This window comes from Manis javanica, chromosome 7 (genome assembly GCF_040802235.1).
Source record: "Manis javanica isolate MJ-LG chromosome 7, MJ_LKY, whole genome shotgun sequence".
NCBI classification, from domain to species: Eukaryota; Metazoa; Chordata; class Mammalia; order Pholidota; family Manidae; genus Manis; species Manis javanica.
This window is the reverse complement of record NC_133162.1, coordinates 33,476,772-33,497,957: the sequence shown is the minus strand read 5'-3', so window position 1 is coordinate 33,497,957 and position 21,186 is coordinate 33,476,772. Positions and strand designations below refer to the sequence as shown.

General features: G+C 38.9%; 1 protein-coding gene across 3 annotated transcripts; it reads left to right on the top strand.

Annotated features, from left to right (window-relative positions):
* The first annotated feature begins 878 nt into the window (after positions 1-878).
* On the top strand, positions 879-19,204 carry CEP55 (centrosomal protein 55). 3 transcript variants are annotated; one of them, XM_037015804.2, is made up of 10 exons: positions 881-1,014; positions 1,136-1,272; positions 3,401-3,595; positions 5,432-5,707; positions 8,076-8,144; positions 12,854-13,004; positions 14,301-14,614; positions 15,834-15,905; positions 16,581-16,706; positions 18,090-19,204. In XM_037015804.2, exons 3-10 carry the CDS (start codon positions 3,413-3,415, stop codon positions 18,288-18,290), a joined length of 1,392 nt encoding a protein of 463 aa, XP_036871699.1. In that variant the 5' UTR covers positions 881-1,014; positions 1,136-1,272; positions 3,401-3,412; the 3' UTR covers positions 18,291-19,204. The 3 variants fall into 3 exon arrangements, with proteins under 3 accessions (XP_017533498.1, XP_017533499.1, XP_036871699.1); XM_017678009.3 differs by having other exon boundaries at positions 879-1,272; XM_017678010.3 differs by lacking the exon at positions 8,076-8,144 and having other exon boundaries at positions 879-1,272.
* Positions 19,205-21,186: the final 1,982 nt, after the last annotated feature.

Sequence of the window (21,186 nt, the reverse complement as noted above, 5' to 3'; positions counted from 1 at the left end):
CTTACTCAAGATCACACAAGTAAGAGGCAGTCAGGAACTACACTCAGTCCTAATCTAGAGTTTAAAGCCATGCAGCACCAGTTTCCCAGGAAAATGTTTTGCGACTATATCCCTTTACCTACTGTTTTAAGTCTCTGATGATCATGCCTGTTCTAAGACAGAAAAGGTAAGTCCTAGCAAACACTTTCTGTGCATCTTTGTTTTAGTAATGAAGTCTTCAAGGTGGCTAACCATGACCCAGACTTAACCAATAGGTATCACGCCGGAGGGAAGCAATCTGGAGCAAAAGTCTACGTAGCCTCTAGGATGAAGAATCTCAGTGTTCGCTCTGGACGTGCCCACTTCTGCCGCCTGATACGTCCAATTGCTCCACCTCTGATTTTTGGGCAGGATAGAAGCTCAGCCCACCGGGAAGACAAGGAGGTTGTCTTCCCTTAAGGAATTCGGCTCTCTCGTTTTATACGGATAAAACTGGTACTTAGATTGGTGAATTATGCTCAAGGACCTAGAACCAGCTAGCCCTAGTTCAGTCACCAGGTTTATCTCACTGAGCTTTGCTTCATCCTCAAAGGGGATAAACATAAATTAGCTCATACAAAGAAACACCGAGATCAAAGTCTGGGACCTCAGAAAAACCCAGAGGCAGCCCCAGAACAGGGTGGCGGACCCAGGTGAAGTCGTTCAGCTCCCCGGCCCCAATCTCAACCCACCAACTCAGTCCCTGCCTGGCTCCGCCTCGCCTCCCTGCCGGGCTTAGTCTGCATCCCGGACTCTGGGCTCCGCCCCTCAGGGGCTTCAGCCAATCGGAGAGCCACGCCCTTGCCGGCAGTGACGTGCCCCGCCCCACAGCCGCGGGATTCAAACTCCCGGAAGCGGCGTCTGCGCCGAGGGTGTGACCGGGTGGAAGCGAGCGCCGCGCTTCGCCTCAGCCGCTGGGTGGCTGCGGGCGGCCGGCCTCGGAGGGTGGCCAGGGCCCGCAGCCCAGGGATCGAGCGGAACAGCGACGGAGGCAGGGTCGGCGGGGAGGGAGAGGTCGCGTCCGCGCGGGCTCAGTCTGCCCCCTTTCCCAGGCGCCCGCGTCGTGCCGCGGACCCGGCTGAGCGCATCACGAAGTCGTTTCGATCCTTCCTTTCAGCTTCGCGGTGGGTATTATCATCCCCTTTCAGACAGGCGCAGAGGCCAAGGGTCTGGGCCGAGGTCTAACGTTCGTACTGCATTTTGCCGATCAGCAAGCACTTTGATGTCTAGTCTACAAACGTCTTCATTTTAGAGGTGAGAAAAAAATGTCCCCTTTCGCAGTTTTTCTTTGCCTGTCTCCGCATGTGAGGTCTTATGTGACGGATTTTGTAAGATTTGCCTCCACTTGTAGACAGCGTGTCCTGTAACAGGTGCCTTGCGCGGTTGGCTGGGTAGCATCGTTTCCTTGGTCATCTGCCCAGCATGGCGTAGTTCAGCCAACCAATAAGTATTTTTTCAGCAACTGCTGTTGGACTCTGGGTGACAAAAATAATTCAAGCCCCTGAAACAACTGATGAATAAATAAAAAGAGCCGGTGGGGTGGGGAGGTAACAGTTGAGTACCATATCATGTCCTGTGGACTCCATCACTTACTAGAGTTCACAGAGGGGAGGCTTCTTGAAGAAGGTGCAACTGGGCCAGGCAACGTTGGAACAGTGGGAACCCTTGAATATGGGCCTGAGTGGAATAGAAAAAAGTACAGGGGAAGGAGGTTGGCAGGACTAAATGGTTGAGAGCTGGGAAATCCTAGCAGTCTAGGCCAGAAGCTAGAAACAATAGTCACTCACTGCAGGAGTTCTGTGCAAAGGTTGGGTCTTGGCTCCAGTTATACTGATCTGTGTAGTTCCACCATTCTGTGTTTCAGCAACATGGATGAAAGGTAGTTTTCTGTTCTGTCAACCCATTATAACAGGTCAACAGTGTTATATTAACAGAAGCACACAGGAAAGAACTCGCTGTGGTAGCAGGTTCTTGAGACACTGTAACCTTGTATTCGCCTCAATTGATTTACTAGTTATCTTAGTCTTTCACCTTAAAGTGGGCAAAAATCCAGGGCCTAATCTTACTACGCTGATGGACAGTGACTGTAATGAGGTTTGTGGGAGGGACTTGGTGAAGGGGGGAGTCTAGTAAACATAATGTTCCTCATGTAATTGTAGATTAATGATACCAAAATGAAAAAAAAATCCAGGGCTAACTTTTTGGTAGTCTCTTCAACTCGGTGTACCCAGTTCTAGTATATTCAAGCTCTGATTCCAATATGAATCACTCTAAAAGTCACTTCCACAAAGAGGCCTTCCCGTACTACCTTATCTAAATAGGTTCTCCTGTTTTTACTGGTATCTTACCACGGTGCTTTTCATTTCCCACATAGCGTTTATTTTACATGAGAATCTTTATTTGTTTCCTTGTTACTTCCTGCCTCCTTTACTGGATGAAAAGTTCCATTATGTAAAGGAACGTGCCTTGTTTTGTTTCTTTCTGCCAATTTATTCCTAGCACCTATCATGCTGCCTGGTAAATTAGGCTCACCGATATTTTTTGAATACATGAACGGTCTCATATTCCTTTGGATTCCTTAGTCATACCACTGTTATTTTATCTGGGGATCTAAGAGATGGGAAAATGCTTTTTAACCTTCCTAATTACTTAGGGCTACTTTTATATATGCACAGTATGTTTCACTATATATTTTGCTCCTAGAGTTTATATTATATACTTCTAAACTATCATTTAACACTGTTAGCTGATACTAAGCTTCTCCCTACTCAATTTGACCCTTTTCTTAATCCCTGTCATTCCTGAATTCCTTGACTATTTTCCTTCTTTTTCCTATAAACTCATCTTGGATGATCTTCACATCTGTCTGCTGCACTTTCTCAGCTATTAAGATCTGAACTAAGCCTGTCTTATAAATCAAGACATATCATTATGTCAGAGAGCAACAATTCAGTGTCTATATACTCAGAATTGTATTATTTACCACTGGTTTTTGAAATTTATTCTTGGGTAAAATATGTCTTTGATTGTCATCTACTTCTTTCAGCCTTTATTTAATAGTTTAATCATTGGGTACCCCTCCATTTTTTTAAAATGAAATTTTCCTATTGAGGGATGACTCACATACAGAATCCTGTAGAAAAATAAGTGTACAAGTTGACATTTTTAAAAGGTGAATATTTTCCATGGAACTACCACTGAGATTAAAATACATATATTGTTATCAGCAAGCCAGAAGCCTTGCACAGTCCCTCTCCCATCGCTATATCATTTCTACTTAGATAGAAAATTCTTCTACTTAAGAAATAGGTTATTAGATCTTTGTAAAACTGAGATTTGGCCTTTTAAACTCAGGCTTCTAATTGTATTTTTATTTTTATAGACAATTACAGAGATGTCTTGCAAAAATCCTAAAGAGTTAATTAAAAATAAATGGGGACTAAAGCCTAGTAACTCCAAATCAGAAATTGCACTAGAAAAATTTAGGGGAGAAAGTACAGCCTTAAAAACATCGGTGGATGAAATCACAAGCAGAAAAGGAAATCTGACTGATAAAGACAGACACAGACTTCTGGAGGTAAATGGCTTTATAAATCCTTCAAATTGTAATAAGCTTTACTGTAGGAAATGAGAAAGTATTTTCCTAATAGTTATATAATCTAGTTTTTCTGTTGGTTCACTAAAGGTAAAAATCAAATCTAATCATTTCAAAGTGTTAAGTGGAATTCAGATTTTAATATGAATGTTAAAAACACTCATTTTTATCATATATATTGACTGCTTTCCAAGTAATCTTTGTTTTCAGAGTTTATGAGGTAAAATCATTACATATATTGGCATTTTGCATTCTTCAACTATCACATTTCCTAATTTGCAATCTATTATGGTATGGTTGGCAAAGCAGTTAGTAATTTGTTAGAACTGGAAGAAATAAAAAATTTACTCATTAGTTTGATTTTAATTTATCTTGCAAAAGTACTTTTATGATTCATACCTACAAAATGAATGACCTATATTAAATAGTATCATTAGGTTCCTTTAAATTCTGTTTTATAGGTAATCATAAAACTGAATGATTTATTATTTTTTTAACAACACAAATTGAGGTAAATACTTACTAAGTACTGAGAAATGGTCTATCACCAATTCTTAGACATAAAGATTATTTCAAAATCTGGTAAAGGAACCTAATAGCTTACCATGAGAGATCTCGTTCCAGTTCATTACACTTCTGGAGAGCAATGGTTATTACAACTCTGTTCCTTTAAGATCAGTTGAAATAAATTTATGGTAACTTGTACTCATTTGTTCTAATTTTGCCCATTAAAGCTACACAGAACAAATCTCTTTTATCCAATTGACAGCTTCTCAGATTTGAGAAAATTGTGCTTCCTCTTACTTTACTGTAAACCAAACCCCATTTTCGTCAGCTATTCTGGCTTCTTATCCCTGGTCACTTTCCTGAACACTTTGTGGTATATCCCTATCTCTCCAGAATAATGCACCCATTATTCTACACAGTGGCAAACAGGTTGAAATGCTAGTGTGATTTTCACTGATTGCTGTGCCCTGTGGAGGCCTAAAATTGTATGGGCTTTTTTTTTTGTAACCATATCATACTGCTGCCTTATCTTCAGCCTGTAGCCCACTAAAATCCCCTCATCATTTTCACACAAACATCCAACTCAATTTCCCTTTTTTATATTTGAGCAACTGGTTCTCCCTCCCCCGGCAACAAAATACAAGTTTTTAGTTTTATGTTGTTTTTTACCTTAGCATGGAAAGTCATCCTGTTAACTTTTTCCATCATCTCTCTATCGGTGCTTTCTCCCTTATGCCAGCAGCAGTTTAATAAGCGTGCCTTCTCTATCTTTCAAATCCTTGAGAATGTTGAATACTCCTTTGAAGATCACCTAAATTTGATACCAAACCATTTATTAACAAAAATAACTGTGTTTTTACCCAGCTGTAACATTCTGTAATTTGTAAGTTCTACTGCTTCAAGTTCATCAGTGAGCATATCTGTCTTGTGACTTCCTTTTAGCCTATAAGATTATTAGGACTGGTATGATGGAGGAGGGATGATTATTAGATACTCATGTGATGGTCGGTTTTCTCTAGCTTTCTCTCACCACTCTTGACAGAATTGGTTTCTCCCTTCTGTGTCCATCTCCCATTCATTTTATATGTCTTAACCACAGCACTTACTGTATTGCATTAATGTGTTGGTTTACTTCTCTGTGAGCTCTCGAAGCACAAGACCATGGCTTCATCTTCTCTCTTTGTGCCCTGGTATCTAGTATAAGGCTGACTTGGTATACAATAAACACTTCATAAATGCTTATTGTAGTATATTGTTTACTTTCATGTTTGACCTGGCTTTGTTCTAAGATTCTTCTTAGTTTATATCTAGAAAATTCAAGTGTTTGAAGCTGAAAGGGAGAAGTATGTTCATCACCTCACAGAGAAGGACAAAGAAATTCAGCTACTCAGAGACCAGCTGAGAGCCAAACATTGTACTACTGAGTTGTTTGAACAGCTGGAAGAGAAGACAAAGGAAGGTGAAAGGAGGGAACAGCTGTTGAAATCCCTGTCGGAAGAGACAGATGTGTTGAAAAAGCAGTTGTCTGCTACAACTGCAAAACTTGCTGAACTTGAAAGCAAAGAGAGTACGCTTCATTTATCACAGGTACTAAGAATTTCTTTAAATGCAGACTTTTTTTTCTTTCTGATACAATTTGTAATTCTTATGAAGAATGAGTTTATTAAAATCTGCTTGTCAAATGATTAAGCAGTATAGTATACAGTTGACACTTAAACAACACAGGTTTGAACTGCATGGGTCCACTTATGTGCAGATATTTTTCAATAAATGCATTGGAAAATTTTGGAAATTTGTTACAATTTGAGAAGATATTTTCTCTAGCTTACTTCATTGTAAGAATACAGTGTAATATGTATAATGTACAAAATATGTGGTAATTTATGTTATCAGTAAGGCTTCCTGTCAGCAGTAGCCCATTTGTAGTTAGGTTTTTGGGGAGTCAAAAGTTAAATGTAGATTTTCAGCTTGCAAGGAGTTGGCACCCCTAACCCTCCATGTTTTTCAAGGGTCAGTTGTACTAATAGGTTACTTTTTTTTTTTATAGCCCAGTATGCTCTTCATAAGCAAAATAGTTAATATTGCTCCCTTCACTTCCTGTGCCATTGTTTTGATAAAGGAATATTCAGAATATAGAATCCACTGTGTATCTACAACAGCCAAAAAGATTTGTTGGGTTCTTTTTCCTGTAGTTTGTATCATGATGACAACGGGCTTCATTTTTTGGCTATTTTTCATATGGAAGAAACATAATTATAATACCAAGTATGCTTTCCCTGACTACATGTGCTTTTTTCTCCCCTTTTGTTTTAGAAAAGAAAGAACAGGGATTTGTAGGTAGGCAGATCTGAATTCAGATCTTAGTTCTTCCACTTGCCAACTGCCAAACTCTGAACAGATTCTTTAATCTATCTAACCTTAGACACAATGCTAGAATTCACATCTCCTAAGCCTCAGTTTCTACATTGGTAAAATCAGGATAAGAATACTGGAGATTAAATATGATAGTATATGTGAAGTGCCTGGCATATATAGTAAGATATAATCTCTGAGAGAGATAATGTTGCTAAAGGTCTTTGTACTTTATCTCCCTTTAGGGTAGTCAGGATGATCAGAACTGCATTTATGTGTACTCTCATAGATGGGCAGTTTAGTATTTCTACAGATGAGTTCAAAGAGTTTGTTTTTCTAGAGAATTTCCAGGATCATGAAGCATTACAATCAGATTCAAAGTGATTGACTAAAACTTTTCCTTAAAGCTTCAGAATTAGTTTCACTACTTTTGAAGATGGAAATGCCAATCTTGGTGAAAATGATAATTTTTAAAGAATGTATTCATATAGTAATTGTGTGGCTATCCACTATTATTGTCTGTATTAATCAGCAGTTCTAATTGCTACAACAACCAACCTCCAAAGCTGAGTCTCATACAACAAATACTTCTTTTTCCTTTCTGTCATCATCTAGTGCAGGTTGGCATGGAGGAGGCTTTGCTCTCCAGAGTCAGATACCCAGGTTCCTTCCCCCATCCCTTAGGGTAGGCCCTCCTCCAGATCCTCTCTAGACAGCTAGAGAGCATCTGGGGGGATTGGGAGGAGGGGAAGCAGGTTTGGGACCAGGCCTGGTATCAGCATATTTCATTTCTGCCCACATCCCACTGGACAGAATTCAGTCCCGCAGCCTCACTAAGGACAGGGAGGCTGAGAAATGTAGTCCACAGTGTGGCCAGGGGGAAAAGGAAAAGGGTTTGGGGAACTCTCTCTGTCCTAGTTTCCATCTAGAAGACTAAATTGAGAGGGAGAAAGGGCTACACTAGGGTAAGTATCTAGAGCACCTTTTGAGAAAAAAAGTACTTTGAGTGTCCTTGGCAGTGTTCACACAAATCTCTTTTCTTATAACTGTTAAAAGACTGAAATAATAGCTTTTCATGAGTTGAGTTTTTTTGGCTAGCCTAGGTACCTGACCACCTACTTTCTATTTTTTCTTCTATGAGAAAGATGAAGAAAAAAAGAGAAATTATGTTTTGGATACCATATAAGCTGTATGAACTAATGCTAATAAATATTATCACTAATACAAGTATAATTCTAGAAAACAACCTTCATCTTTTATTTGAGAATTCAATATTTTCCTGATTTCATTTAAGTAGTCCATTTAATATTTCATTTACTTTGGTTCTGTCTCCTTTTGTGAAAACCACTGGGTTTTTCATATATACTGCGGTATTCTGGTGATCCTGGGGTCCACAACACCTCAGAAGTCAAATTAGATGTGAAATCTCAGGAAGCTTCCAGGAGATTTTAATTCTCCTCTGGTCCCCATCACCTGACATGATAGTTCACCAGCATGTATTAGATCTGGATTCTGGGATGCCCATGTGAAGTGTACTGTATTATGGAACTAAATATAATGAGGAAACTTCTATTCTTCTTAACTAATATTAGTTTATTTACAGAATGTGGCTACAAGCTGCTTTAACTTATCAATGAATAATATTCAGGAAGTGGAAATACAGCTGAAAGATGTAAGTTCATTTCCCTTTTATTAAGTATGGCTAAAGAGGACTAATTCATTTATTCTTAAATTTCATGGAAACTGACAGCACTGATGCTGTAAGTTAAAAAAAAAATCTGTTGGGGAGATGGAGAATTGAATGGTTTGGGATCATCTCTCTAGGTTACTACCTTTAAGTCTCTTTCTAGACATTTAAAAGGGCCAGTTCCTTTAAGCATGGTCTCGGTTTTTCAGAGAGAGCCATAGAAATTTCTAGAAAGCCAGAGAAATCTCACATCCCACTAATACCTCAGTATTTCTTCTCCACCTAAATCTAATTTGCCCAACTACTTTATTATTATAATGTAATTTAATTTATTATATCTTCTCTTTGTCTATCCATGTAAAAGAGATACTCTTCACTTTAAAATTTTTCCCTTGGAACCAAGATTTGCTTTTATAGTTTGAAAAGGAAACACATTCTTTTTATACTCAGTATTTTCTTTCCTCTAGAATTTCATGGCAAAAGCTATATTATTTCAAACTTATGTCTTAAGTGGATTGATGGATTTCATTGGGAACTGAATAAATTGAGGACATAGGACTATTATTCACAGTGTGTTTTTCAAGTTTTAATATCAGATATACAAAGTATAAAATTTTTGATTTAATTATTAAGATAATAGGTAGGTATTTTGATTCCAGAAATATTGCTGGCATGTCTACCATGATCTAAGCATACTCTTAAGATTCATTTTTTATTTCATCTAGCAAGTGTACCTTGAGGTCTAACTGATCTTCCACAGAAGAATTTAAATCTGTTGAGTGTCTGTCTGTTGGGGTACTATAGTATCCTTATCAAAGTAATTTATCCAGAGTTACCAAAATTAAAAAGAAACGTAATTTTTAAAGAGCTGTTAAAAGAAGTTGTGTCGTATGTTACACTGACCCTTATCATTCTGCATTTGTCAGCACCTACCCATTAGCTGCACGTACCTATGAATGACTTAGCTACACACCTCCTCTTCCCCCTCACTTATTCCAGCCATGCTGGCTTTCTAGCTACTCCTTGCATACACCACCTTTTCTCTTTCTGTTGCCTCTGCCTGGAACACTGTTCCCCTGGCAACTTCATGACTCACTCCCTCACCTCATTCAGGTCTTTACTCAGTTACACTTCCTTGGTGGGGAGGGTGGACCCAGAGGTTTACCTGGCCAGCTCGTCTAAAATTAAAAATCCCAGACAATTCCTAGTCCCCTTCCCTCCTTTTTCATTTTCCTTTCATCACATCACATATTACCATTAAACTTACAATCTATTTTATTTACTTAACCTTGTTTATGACTCTTCCATTAGAATACATAGATTTTATGAGGGAAGGATTTTTGTGTGTTTTCTTCACTGCTTTGGTAGAGCACATGGGTGTTGTTCAATGTACCATTTTCATTTGGAACATTTGGAAGAATGACCAAATAGAATCTTGTGACGTTTCTTGAATTTTACTTGTGTCTGTTCTGGCAAAGTACCTGAAACTATATTCTGTTGTCTTAAACTTCTATGTAATTTTTAGGCTTCTCAGTGCTAACTGCTTCAAATACCAGCTGAAGTTATTTTTAGATAATGATAGTTCTTTTTTTGAATTAACTTTGAAATGTTTTATATTCATACCCAGTCTTTTTATTCTGTTTTATTTTCCCAGCTTATTTAAGGATTGCACTGTGCTTCTCCACTCTGGTAAACTTACCTTTAAATGGTCTACACTGAGCAATGCCTCTCATACTTTATGTACACGAGTCTAAGGGATCTCTGGGGTAGGGCCCACAATTCTGCATTTCCAACAAGCTCCAGCCTCTGCTGCTGGTCTGAGGAACCGTTAACTTGGCTTTGAGGAAAAATAATGATCTAGCTGTGGTTGTCCCGTGCAGTCTCAGTGGATCTTTTAGACCAGGTGGAGAAGTAGGGAGCCAGAGAGCAACCTCACTCTCCCAGACCACACACTGCCATATTATTCGGCTTCTGAGAACTCAGTATTTCCATCCATACTCCTCCTCCAAGCTCACACCAGACTCAGTGTGGAAGTTTGTGCACCTATTTTAAGAATCAGTATTTGTTATGCTAAAATTAACCCAAAAAAACCTGTTTACCTTTCTTAAGGCCTACCTGTATCATTCCTCAGCTACCATTTAGGTCTGGCTGACATTTTAAAATCACAGGGAGTTAATACTATAAACATTGTTCAGTGAGTGACTTTCAAACCAAGAGCTTAAAAGGCAATTTAAAAGGCATTGTTTTGCTCTAATTTTAAAAAACTGATTTTTAAACATAAAATTTAGGGAATATGAATAATAATTATTAAAAAAATTTTTTCTTTGGAAAAATGATTCCAGTTTACAGAAAAGTTACCAGAATGAAAATGGTACATAGAACAACACCCATGTGCTCTACCAAAGTTTAACCATTGTTAACATTTTGCCCCATTTTACAACCCCCCACCTTTTAATCCGCACCCACCCATACACATACGACATACTTTTTTCTGAACCATTTAAGTACTGCATGTATCCACCATCCTTTAAATATGTGTATACACACACACTCCAATACATATATAAGCACATATCTATACTTTGTGTGTGTGTATATATATATATATATATATTCCAATGTATATTCCTAAGAATGAGGAGATTCTCTTACATAACTACTGTAGATAGCAACTTTAATTAATTTAACATGGACACTATACTTCTCTGTAATCCTTATTTCAGTTTTGTCAATTGACCCATGTTTTTTATTCCTCTAGTATAGGCTAATGCTTAAATCTACACTGGAATTTTTGCCTAAGGAATATTTAATGGACCCCTGTCAGGTTAGAAGGGAAGGAAGAGCTTTAGGAGCACTCCACAGGGCTTCACTTTTGCCCACTGTTTCATACTTTTTATTGATAATTTGGATGGAACTGTTAAATGCATGTCTAACAAATGTGTAGAGGACACAAAGCTGGAAGAGATAATGAATGCTATGATGATTCTAAAGATGCAAAACGGTATCAACATTTACTGATAACTATTATTCAGGAGAAAGAAATTTTCTCTACCTTTCAAGGTTCTTGTAGCTAGTCGAAGGATCACATTGACATAAGACAGATTAATAGAAGGAAAAAAAACCTAAGTTTAATTATGTATATATGGGGAGGCCGTAGACACTGATCCCAAAGACAAGGAGAATGAGGTATATGTATGTCATCCTGAACCAAGGAGAAGTGGGTAAGGGTCTGAGACTGCAAAGGAAGAGGAAAGCAATTCACAGGAATATATGAAAACAGTAAATGTTTGGTAAACAAAATACTCGATAGGCCATACAGAAACAGTGGAGCACAGAGAAATTTTAACAGTCTTTAACAGAAAGAAAATTTAACAGCCACATCCCTCCCAGTCTACTACCCCTAGTTTACTTTATACTATTGCTAGTATGGTGATAGCTCTCCTGAAGTAGTTCCTCTATCTAAATTCTTTTTATACAGTTGTAAGGGGTGGGAGGTCAAGGTATCTTCCTGAATCTCTTGGGTTTTGATGGTTTTTAGCCCAAAATAATGCATGTCACAATGGCACATCTTGGGGCTGCCTGCCCTTGGTCACTACACCATCAAACCCATTTATTAGTGGTACTATTAAGAGAAGAAAGTAGATGGCGTAGAGTCGGTAAGTCTGGAATATAGAAATGTTTACTGCTTTACTGGAGTAACATCACCATCATGTGGCCTGTTAGAATATTGCCTCTGAAATCTTAAACCTATGCAGCTGTGCTCATACTTAACATAATGTGTGGATGGGTTCGTTTAAAAGAAGGTGATTTGCATAAGCATCCACAATTGACTTAAGTTATTTATATTAAAATGTTTCTTAAATATGGGCCAATTAAAATTTGGTTTAAAATTAGGTATCTTTAGCATCTAACAGGTATGATTTATAAGTATTTGAATATGTGCATACTTTTGAGTCATGCAACACTACCTCTCTTGGCAGCTAAATTTGAGCATATAATACAGAGTGGATATACAGTATCTCCATTTGATAAATGAATACTTAACCTGAGTTTATAAGCCCTTATACAAACTAGGTGAGTGATCCCAGTTGGGGATTTTTAATTGAGTTCTAAAACATGTAAAAGATGAAAATTGGAGGTAAAGAGAGGGGCATTTTAAGGTTGATTCTCTGGGAAGCAGACACTGAAATGAAGGTAAGAATGCAAGCAGTCGATGGGGAGCAACATCTGTGAAAGCAAAAGTAATAGGATTGGGCAGGGTCACTGGCAGACCAGGATGCAGACCTTGCAGAGCCTCTGCCCACCCCAGGGGAGCTTGTGAGCAGAGCCCTATTTAGGTTCAGCTTTTTCTTAAGGGTATCTGAGCAACGCATCTCTGCTTCTGCCACAGAGACATTCTAGTTTACAGAGAATGATAGAGACACAGACACAAAGCAAGTTTTGTATAAAAGGCAGCGGACAGATGAACTTACCCCATGTAAATGTGACTTCACCATGTTGTCAGGTATTTTGAAGGTATGTGATATTAGATTGTATTTCTGTGTCACAAGCCATACAGTGGTGGTCGAGAATTATGCTATTATATGAACCGTAAGAGGTTATGTACTGGAAAAAAACAGTATCACTTGGGCTCCCTTGTACCTTTTAGGATTTTGTTTATTTTATTATTCATTTGCTTTCCTTTTTACTCTGAGGCTCTGGAGAAAAATCAGCAGTGGCTTGTGTATGACCAGCAGCGAGAGGTCTACGTAAAAGGACTTCTAGCAAAGATCTTTGAGTTGGAACAGAAATCAGAAACAGCTGCTCATTCACCCCCACAGCAGACAAAAAAGACTGAGTCAGAAGGTGCTGGTATAAAAATGTTCTATTGAGATAGGGCTGCCTGACATTTTCCAAAAGGGGAGATGCATCAAATTTAGTTTCTTAAAAATGTGTGTAAGAAGTAAAATAAGCAAGTCTTCTAAGCTCTGAAATAAGAAATACCATCTTAGCAAGTCTGTTTGATGTCCCATTGTTTTCTAATAAAACGAGCTTAAGACACAGGGTACAGGGATCTCTGGCAGCTCTGAAGGCACATTAACTTGTCCGCCCATCGTGTCCTCCCCCACCTTCAAAGTTCTGCCCCAAGAGCCGGCCTTGTCTTTTCACTTGGATTCCCTGTCACTTGCTTATTTCAGTCCCAGGAGAAAAACTACATGTTCTGATGATTCTGCAGCGACTGAATCTCACCTTAGAGTTGAGATGAAGTTTCTTGTGAATGACACAGTCTTTCTGCCAAATGCTTTGCATCTTCCCTAACTTTGAGTTTTGAAAGAACCCTAAGAGATGGGGCAGGCAGGGTCATTAGTCTTACTTTACAGAGGGGATGTATGTTCAGCAGGTGCAGGTAGCGAACTAGGAGAAGACAGGAAGACCCCACATGCAAAGCATTTGTCAAAAGACCAACAGCCCTAACCAGACTGAAGCCTGGAGTTGTGTAAAGAGGCTAAAGAAAGACAATCAAGGCTTCAAAGTTTGGAGCTTCACATTTGAATGTTTAAAATGAATCTAATGCTTACATATTAAAGGAAATTCTCTAGAGATAATTCAAAGCTGCTTATCCAAAGGGGACAAATTTACTATTGTAGGCTTTTATAAGTTTATTACACATTAAAGTAGGATTTTAGTTATGTGCTAAGTCTCATTTTTTCCTTTGGCAATACACTTTTCTCTGTGTATGTGTGTTAATAGCACAGAAAGGCCCTGCCCTACCTTTCCCATCCTATTCTAATCTCTATTTCCTCCTCCCTTCAGTGCTGCTACTTTTAACATTTCTATTTTTGGTTTTGGTAATTATTTCTGTATCTATAAATGGTGAACTCTATTTGTTGGTTTGTCTTCTTCGGACATAGTGAGTCCCCTCTCCATAGACTAGTTATATTACTGTTTTCAGTTCTTCTATTTATTAGTTTTTTTAACTTCAAATAATATACCCTAACTTCTGTTTTTTCTTCTGTCAAATACCTACTCAATCTCTTGACTCCTCATTATGTAAGATGAGGGAATAATATGATCTTGTTTAAAATAGAAACATATTTATATTTAATTTCTCAGGAATATTATCTGTTTCATAAAATGAGTTGTGCCTGATGTTTGTCATAGGTTATCTTCAAGAAGAAAAGCAAAAATATTACAACTGTCTGTTGGCAGATGCAAAAAAAGATCTTGAGGTTGAACGACAAACCATAACTCAATTGAATTTTGAACTTAGTGAATTTCGAAGAAAGTATGAAGAAACCCAAAAAGAAGTTGAAGATTTAAATCAACTGTTGTGTTCACAAAGAAAGGCAGGCGTACAACATCTGGAAGATGATAGGCTTAAAGCAGAGAAAATACAAAGGCTCAAGGTAGAGAACGATCTTACTAGGGAAAAACTTGAAAAAGAGAAGAAGAGATCTGAAGAGCTCTTATCTCAGGTGAGCCCAACCAAGGTGTGCCGTGATTCAGACTCAGCATTTTCATCGTGGTGACTAAGTGTTAGGGACTATTTTAACCACCAGGGAGGCAGCAGGGAACAAAACAAGTTCCTGCCCTCTTGTGGGAAATCATATTTAGAAGGGAAACCGGTCATGAATAAGTACAAACTAAAGAAAGTAAAGCAGAGTAGGAGGACAAAGAGAAGTTGGGGGGCGGTGGAGGCCTCACTGAGAAGGTATTTATTTGGACAAAAACCTGGTGCCAGGGTGGGAATACTCTGCTGGGGGCGGTGCTCACATGCGCAGACGCTCTGAGGGAGGGGGCAGCTGAGCGGGTGAAGCCCGAAGAGGTGAGGGCAAGAGGGGAATCGTGGGAGGGATGCCCTCCATATTCTCTTTGTAGTCACTGCTTTATGCTAGAATGTTAGTCTCATTAATGCTGCAGTTGCTAAGCTAGGATTATTAGAATTCAATACTACTTCAGAAGAAACTAATTTCAGTTTTGCTTGACAGCATGGAATAATGGAGGAAACATTACTTGAGGTCAATACTTGGTCTCTAGTTCAGGACGTGTATGACCTTAGGAAACTCAGCTAAACTTCTCTGACTTGCAGGTCATTTGTGTGTCACATTAATAATAATAATATCTTCTTGCCTCATAGGACTTCTGTGAAGGTCAGCTGAGAGGATGTAAAAGTGCTTTGTAACTGAAAGGGCTAGGTAAATGTTAGTTGTTGCTACTGTTAGAATAGTAATTTTATATCTTCCAAAGGTTGAGAGAGGGGAAAAATGGTCTGTAATATTTGCCCTCTTAGTCTTTACCACCCTCACTTCTGCCTGCTGGTGTGTGCAGTGATACTTACAAAAGATTAAGCAAAAATGATTAAGAATTTTGCTCCAACTCTGTACCAAGGAGGCAAGGCCCTGCCACCTGTATTGTCCTACTGGGAAACATTAGATGTCAGGACTTCCAGAAAAGTGGGCATGTTCACTGCAGAGGTCAGTGCTGTTTATGAGCTCTCAGCCTGTGCCTCGGGAAATGCCCAGCCCAGGTGGCATTGCTCAGCTGCTTACATAGGCAGCCATCAAACAAACCAGCTAGAATGACTCAACGATTAGCAGGTGGTGTTCCAGGTGGAGATGTGAGACTTGAGAGCCTCGTGCATTCCAGGTGAAGTGATAAGAGATGTGACCTGGTGGCTCTGTTTACCTCGTACAGGTCCAGTTTCTTTACACGTCTCTGCTAAAGCAGCAAGAAGAACAAACAAAGGTAGCCCTGTTGGAACAGCAGGTACTCACTGGGGTTGCTCCTAAATTCAGTTTAACCCATTAGAAAATGGAATTTTCCACATGTTCACACTTTTCTATGAAAAACAATTAACTAAGTTGCAAAAAATGTTCCTAAAAAGCTTTAACAAAAAATATTTAAAGTGACTATTTGTGCTAACCATATATTCCTGTTACTGTCTGTAGCTTAATATTGGATCCTCTGAGGTGAGATGGCAGTTTTCTTGACAGGTAGATAGATGTTTGCTTTGACAAATTTTATTCTTCCCCAAATGGTTTCTTAGTTCCTACGGTGGCCTAACGGCTACCTTATAACCTCAAGTAGAACTCAAAGAGACACCATTTGTTTTCAGAATATAGACCAGAGCCTTTTAGTGTATTCCAAACACTAAAAAACAGTCATCTCTTTCTCTTCTCCTACTTCCCCATATAAAGGGGAATGCAGAGGACAGATTCCAACTAGCAACTTCTTAAGCTGCTCCTCACTCACCTATAGCTTTGCTCTTTGGATAAACAGTATCATCAACCATAAGCTTCATTTATCAACATCTCACTTGCTCAGATGAATTCTTGTTCTGATGATACAACAAATGTTTGCCTCTCGTGCTAATAAAAAATGCAGACATTCAGTCAAGAGACTCAGACCTGTAATTATCTTGTCCTGGGCATTTTTTTGCAGATGCAGGCATGTACTTTAGACTTTGAAAATGAAAAACTTGACCGTCAAAATATGCAGCAACAATTACATGTAATTCTTAAGGAGCTCCGAAAAGCAAGGAGTCAGATAACACAGTTGGAATCCTTGGTGAGTCTAGAATGGTTAGCCTAAAACTTATTTTCTTCTTTCTCCTGCTATCTTTCCATTTATATGTCAAACCAGTTCCCACGCTAGAAGAATGCAGCTTAAAGAACTGCTGGTTCTCGAATCAATAGGCAGTGTCTCATTTGAAGCAATTGCCCTTTGATCATCACTTCATAGCACTAGAATGGGGACATGTGTCTCCTGGTAGTGATTGTATCACCAGTGCATGGGCTCACCCCTCCCCAACTCACCCCCAGCCCACCCACAGTGGGTGCTGTCCTAGAGGCACTCATCAGTGTCCAGCCCTGGGGGAGGAGAGTGTAAGCGAGGGCAGTTGTAAATCCTGAACTGAAATTATGTTTTTTGATTTAGAAAGGAAGAAAGAAGTGCTGTTGTTAGGGATAATGGACTATTACCACTAATACACTTGTAGGCATATTGAGCTAAGCACATTTTGTGGTTTAACAGGAACACATAATCTTTTAAACATAAACCTTTTAAATAATACTGTTTCTATAAGAAAATGGTTTTTGACTTACCTATTTTCGTGTTACTAATAAACTTTTGGACCAAACCTGTTAGGGTCTGTGCTGTGTGTGCACATTCCATTGGCACATATTTTATGTATTGTGCTAGTACTGCAGAATATTTGCCAGTGGTGCAATGTTACAAATGGAATTCCTCAGTTTTCAAAAGAAAAAAGCAATTGTTAAAAAAAATCATTTGTAAATTCTTTATGAATAAAAAACAAAATACATTTTTGACTCTGTTCTTAAGTATGCTTTTGATTTTTGATCATTTATAAAATTTGCACTTTACATAATGCATTTTTGTTAGTGACTGTTTTTCAAAGTATAGGAAATCAGAGGTTATATGAAAGAATCCATAATTTTCCTGTACTTCTTTTGTGTTCCTGTTGCCCATCATCATCATAGGATGCTATAAAATACTCATTCTTAAGCTTTACTAACTCAAGTTCCTCGGAAAAAAAAACAAGAAAAATTAAAGTCACAAAGGTATACAGTATCTTAGTCATTTCTGTGTATAATCTATTTGAACTGCTAAAATTCTTTGCTGCTATTAATTCCATGTAGTTTTTTATTGCTGAAGTTGCCCATCTTGCAGAACTAGCAGATTTTGTTAGCCTTGCACATAGTCAGTCCTACCTTTACATTTTAATACATTTTTTCCATATGAACACCCAACCCTAGTACTTCTGAGTACTTTATAACCACCTCATATTTACCAGCATAATACCAATAAGCAGAGATTCGAAAGAAAAGCCATCTGCAGGGCCGAAGCAGCTGGAGTATCTGTGGAGCAGTTACAACTGTTGAACAGTAGGCTTTATATACAAACCTTGTTCATTTGACATTTATTTTTCAGAAGCAGTTTCGTGAGCTTGCCTTCACAGAGCCACTTGTGGCTGTCCAAGGAGAGGCTGAAAGCAAAGGGAAAGTCGCCTTACCGAAAAGCCCCGTTGTGGTACTGAATGAAAGCCTGGTGGAATGTCCCAAGTGCAATATACAGTATCCAGCCACTGAACACCGAAACCTACTCCTCCATGTCGAATACTGTTCAAAGTAGCAATGTAGTTATTCTTTGTTTCTGTGCCAAAAAATTCAATACTGTATCTTATGTTAGCTTATGGACATTTTGAATTACTTATTTTACCTCTTACGTAAGAAACTGCCTATCTACCTTTGAGACTCTGGCATTGGAGTCAGTCATAGGCTGCTCTACAATAAGGCTTCCCTGAGATGCTTCATCTTCAGGCTTAAGTGACAGAATGTGGAGAGCAGCATCTGTGAGATGACTGACATTTTGCACTGTGAAAGTACATGATGGAGAAAACATAGTTCAGCTTATTGCTTGTGGGTTAAATCTGTTGCACCAGCAAGCAGATATCTTCTGTTTCATGGGTTTTTAAAAATCAAAGGTAATTACCCAAGGGTCTGTATTAGCATTTTATATCCAAATAGTAAGCCTACAATTGTGATTTTAGTGTCCATTGTTAAAAAAGGATGGTGATATTGTCTATGTGTTTTTCCTTGCTGTTGTAGAGCGGTTCCTAGGAAATTTGAGAATTTTCTTACTCTTTATTGCTGCTTACTGTTGAAAGTGTAAACCTAGCTATGTTCAAAGCACAAAGCAGATTCTGCTTAAGGAATACTTCTAAGTAGCCCCAAAGGATGTTTTCTCTTTTATTAACTGACTATAACTTTAACTTGAATTTCATTAGCACATGTTGTTCTGCTCAAACTGTTAAAATGAATTTTAACAAAACCATCTAGCCTTTTCATTATATCTGCAGGCATTTTATTTACTTATTTTTGGCACTCTTACTTAAAGTTGAGCAATGTAATGAGCAGGTGTTTGCTTTATCTGAGTGTATATTTTACATGTGTGTAAACCCAAAAAATTTCTTGTTCATGTTTTTTAAAAATACTTAATACTGTGCTACTGTTAGTAATATGAAGGAGAAAATAATAAAATTATTTAATGTGTTTAGTTTATATAGCTAGTTATTCTAAGATTCTAGCCTGAGAGCAGTGCCTAAGAGTTGCAGTTTAAACTACAGTGTACAGTACTAAGGTAGTTAAGGATATATATTGGTGCCAAAAACTATGTGAAAGGTGTAGAAAACCCCCACAACCACTTAGAAAGAAAAAAGATATTCTTGAGTCTCAAACTCTGAGTCAACTCCAAAACCCATCTCTCTACCATGCCAGAACACCTTTTTGAATTCTCTAAACTTAGTAGACATAAGTTATCTCATAAACAGAATAATGAGATGTTCTTAAGTTAAAGAGAAAATGACAGAACACACCATCTGGCTTCTTCTATCTCTCTGGCCTGAGAATTTCTACCTTGGCGAACCCTCTACCTGTTCCACAAATCCCTGCTATGCCAGTTCTCCAATATCTTTCATTTAATTCTCCAGACATTTATTAAATGCCAACTATGTGCAAGGCTCTGGGCCAGGTATTAGTGACACAGTGATAATAAAATGCAGCCCCATCTTCATCATCTAGTAAAAGAAACCAACATTTACGCAGAATAGTAAATACATGGTAAGAAGTGCTATAACCAAGGTATATATAGGATAGAGTTTATTTAAACCCTGCCTTATTCTATAAAGATTGAAGGTCTGACTCATCAAAGATAGAAATCTTATCCTAGGATAAATTGAAAAAGCAATAATAAAAAAACAAGACTAAAAAGCAAACTGTAGCCACTCATAAGGGTAGACCGCCTGGTAGGCCATGGTGTGCTGAGAGGAGTCCTGATCCCAGTACCAAGCCCAGAGAAACTGTACACCATTCACACGACTTAAACATACAGCTCATTTTCAAGAGAAAGACCATGACAGCAACCCTGGGACTGAGACTAGAAAGATTTCTCCAGGGGTACCTTCACAGGAAAGAAGCCGTGTAGGTAGAGGTCCACAGCCTCAACAACCTGGCTTTAAACAGCAGTGAGTTCCACTCTTCCAATTTCTTAAGTGTTCCGGGTAGGGGGAAAAAAACGTCACGTGTGGATGCTCTTTCACAAGTAGCCTCTGGCTTACCCCACAACAAATTTTAAAATTGGGAGTCAACTCAAAAGCCCCCTCTGACAGGACTTGGAGGTCTTGTGAATGAGGCACACAGCAGCTGGAGATGGTGGAGGCTGGAAAATGGTGCCTTCACCCAAAGGGGGTGCAGCTGCTCAGCTCCAGCCACTGTCTTAGGTGTATGAGACCAGCTGATCTTCCAGACTTTCCAAGAGAAATCAAGTATTTAAATGTGAAATCTTCCAATTTTTAAATTGGGGACGAATTTTTAAAATTTAGCCCTGAGTGGGCCAAACAACATTTGCAGTTTGTAACCTTTGTTTAGAGCATCAGAATGGGACAAAAGGCGCAGGAGTTAGCTCAGTCTGAAATGGTCAGGAAGCTAAGACAGGCTGGCTGTCCTGCCTCCTTAGGACTGAGGTCTCCCAAGTCCAGTTCAACCAAACAAGCACTGCCCAAGGGACACTGAATATGCCCCTCCCTGACCATTCCCTTCCATCTGCCATCTTCGTGGCTACACTTTCTGAACAGAACTAGCTGGCTGGCAGTCTTTGCTTGCTACCCTCTGCATCCCAAACCCAGCAAATGAGGGAATGTCAGGCTGGAAGGGAATTCTGTGATCATCTGCTCCAACCTTTTTGGTCCAGGAAATCACTCGACCCTTGGAGTGTGTTGAAAATGTTGATTCCCTGGGCTCCTTCCCAAATCTCAATCAGAATGTCCGGGGGCGGGGAGTGGTGAGTGTTACTGACAAACTCCAGCCTATTCTAGAGTTTTACTGAAGATTGAGAACCACTCCTTCAGTCCAACCTTGACTTTCTGATGAAAAAGAGTCCCAGAAAGGGGAGTGACTTACACAAGGTCACACAGTGGGTTTGCAGAAGAGCTAGGGAGGCCCAGGCTCCCAAAGGCAGTGTTGTGAGGGCC

What these genes read in the sequence shown, in the direction of transcription:
- CEP55 (XM_017678009.3), top strand. Translation starts at nt 3,413, where the DNA reads ATGTCTTGCAAAAATCCTAAAGAGTTAATTAAAAATAAATGGGGACTA. An exon ending in AAAAAAGACTGAGTCAGAAG is followed by an intron (nt 13,005 to 14,300) that starts GTGCTGGTATAA and finishes TGTTTGTCATAG; the next exon opens with GTTATCTTCAAGAAGAAAAG. An exon ending in CTGAAGAGCTCTTATCTCAG is followed by an intron (nt 14,615 to 15,833) that starts GTGAGCCCAACC and finishes TACCTCGTACAG; the next exon opens with GTCCAGTTTCTTTACACGTC.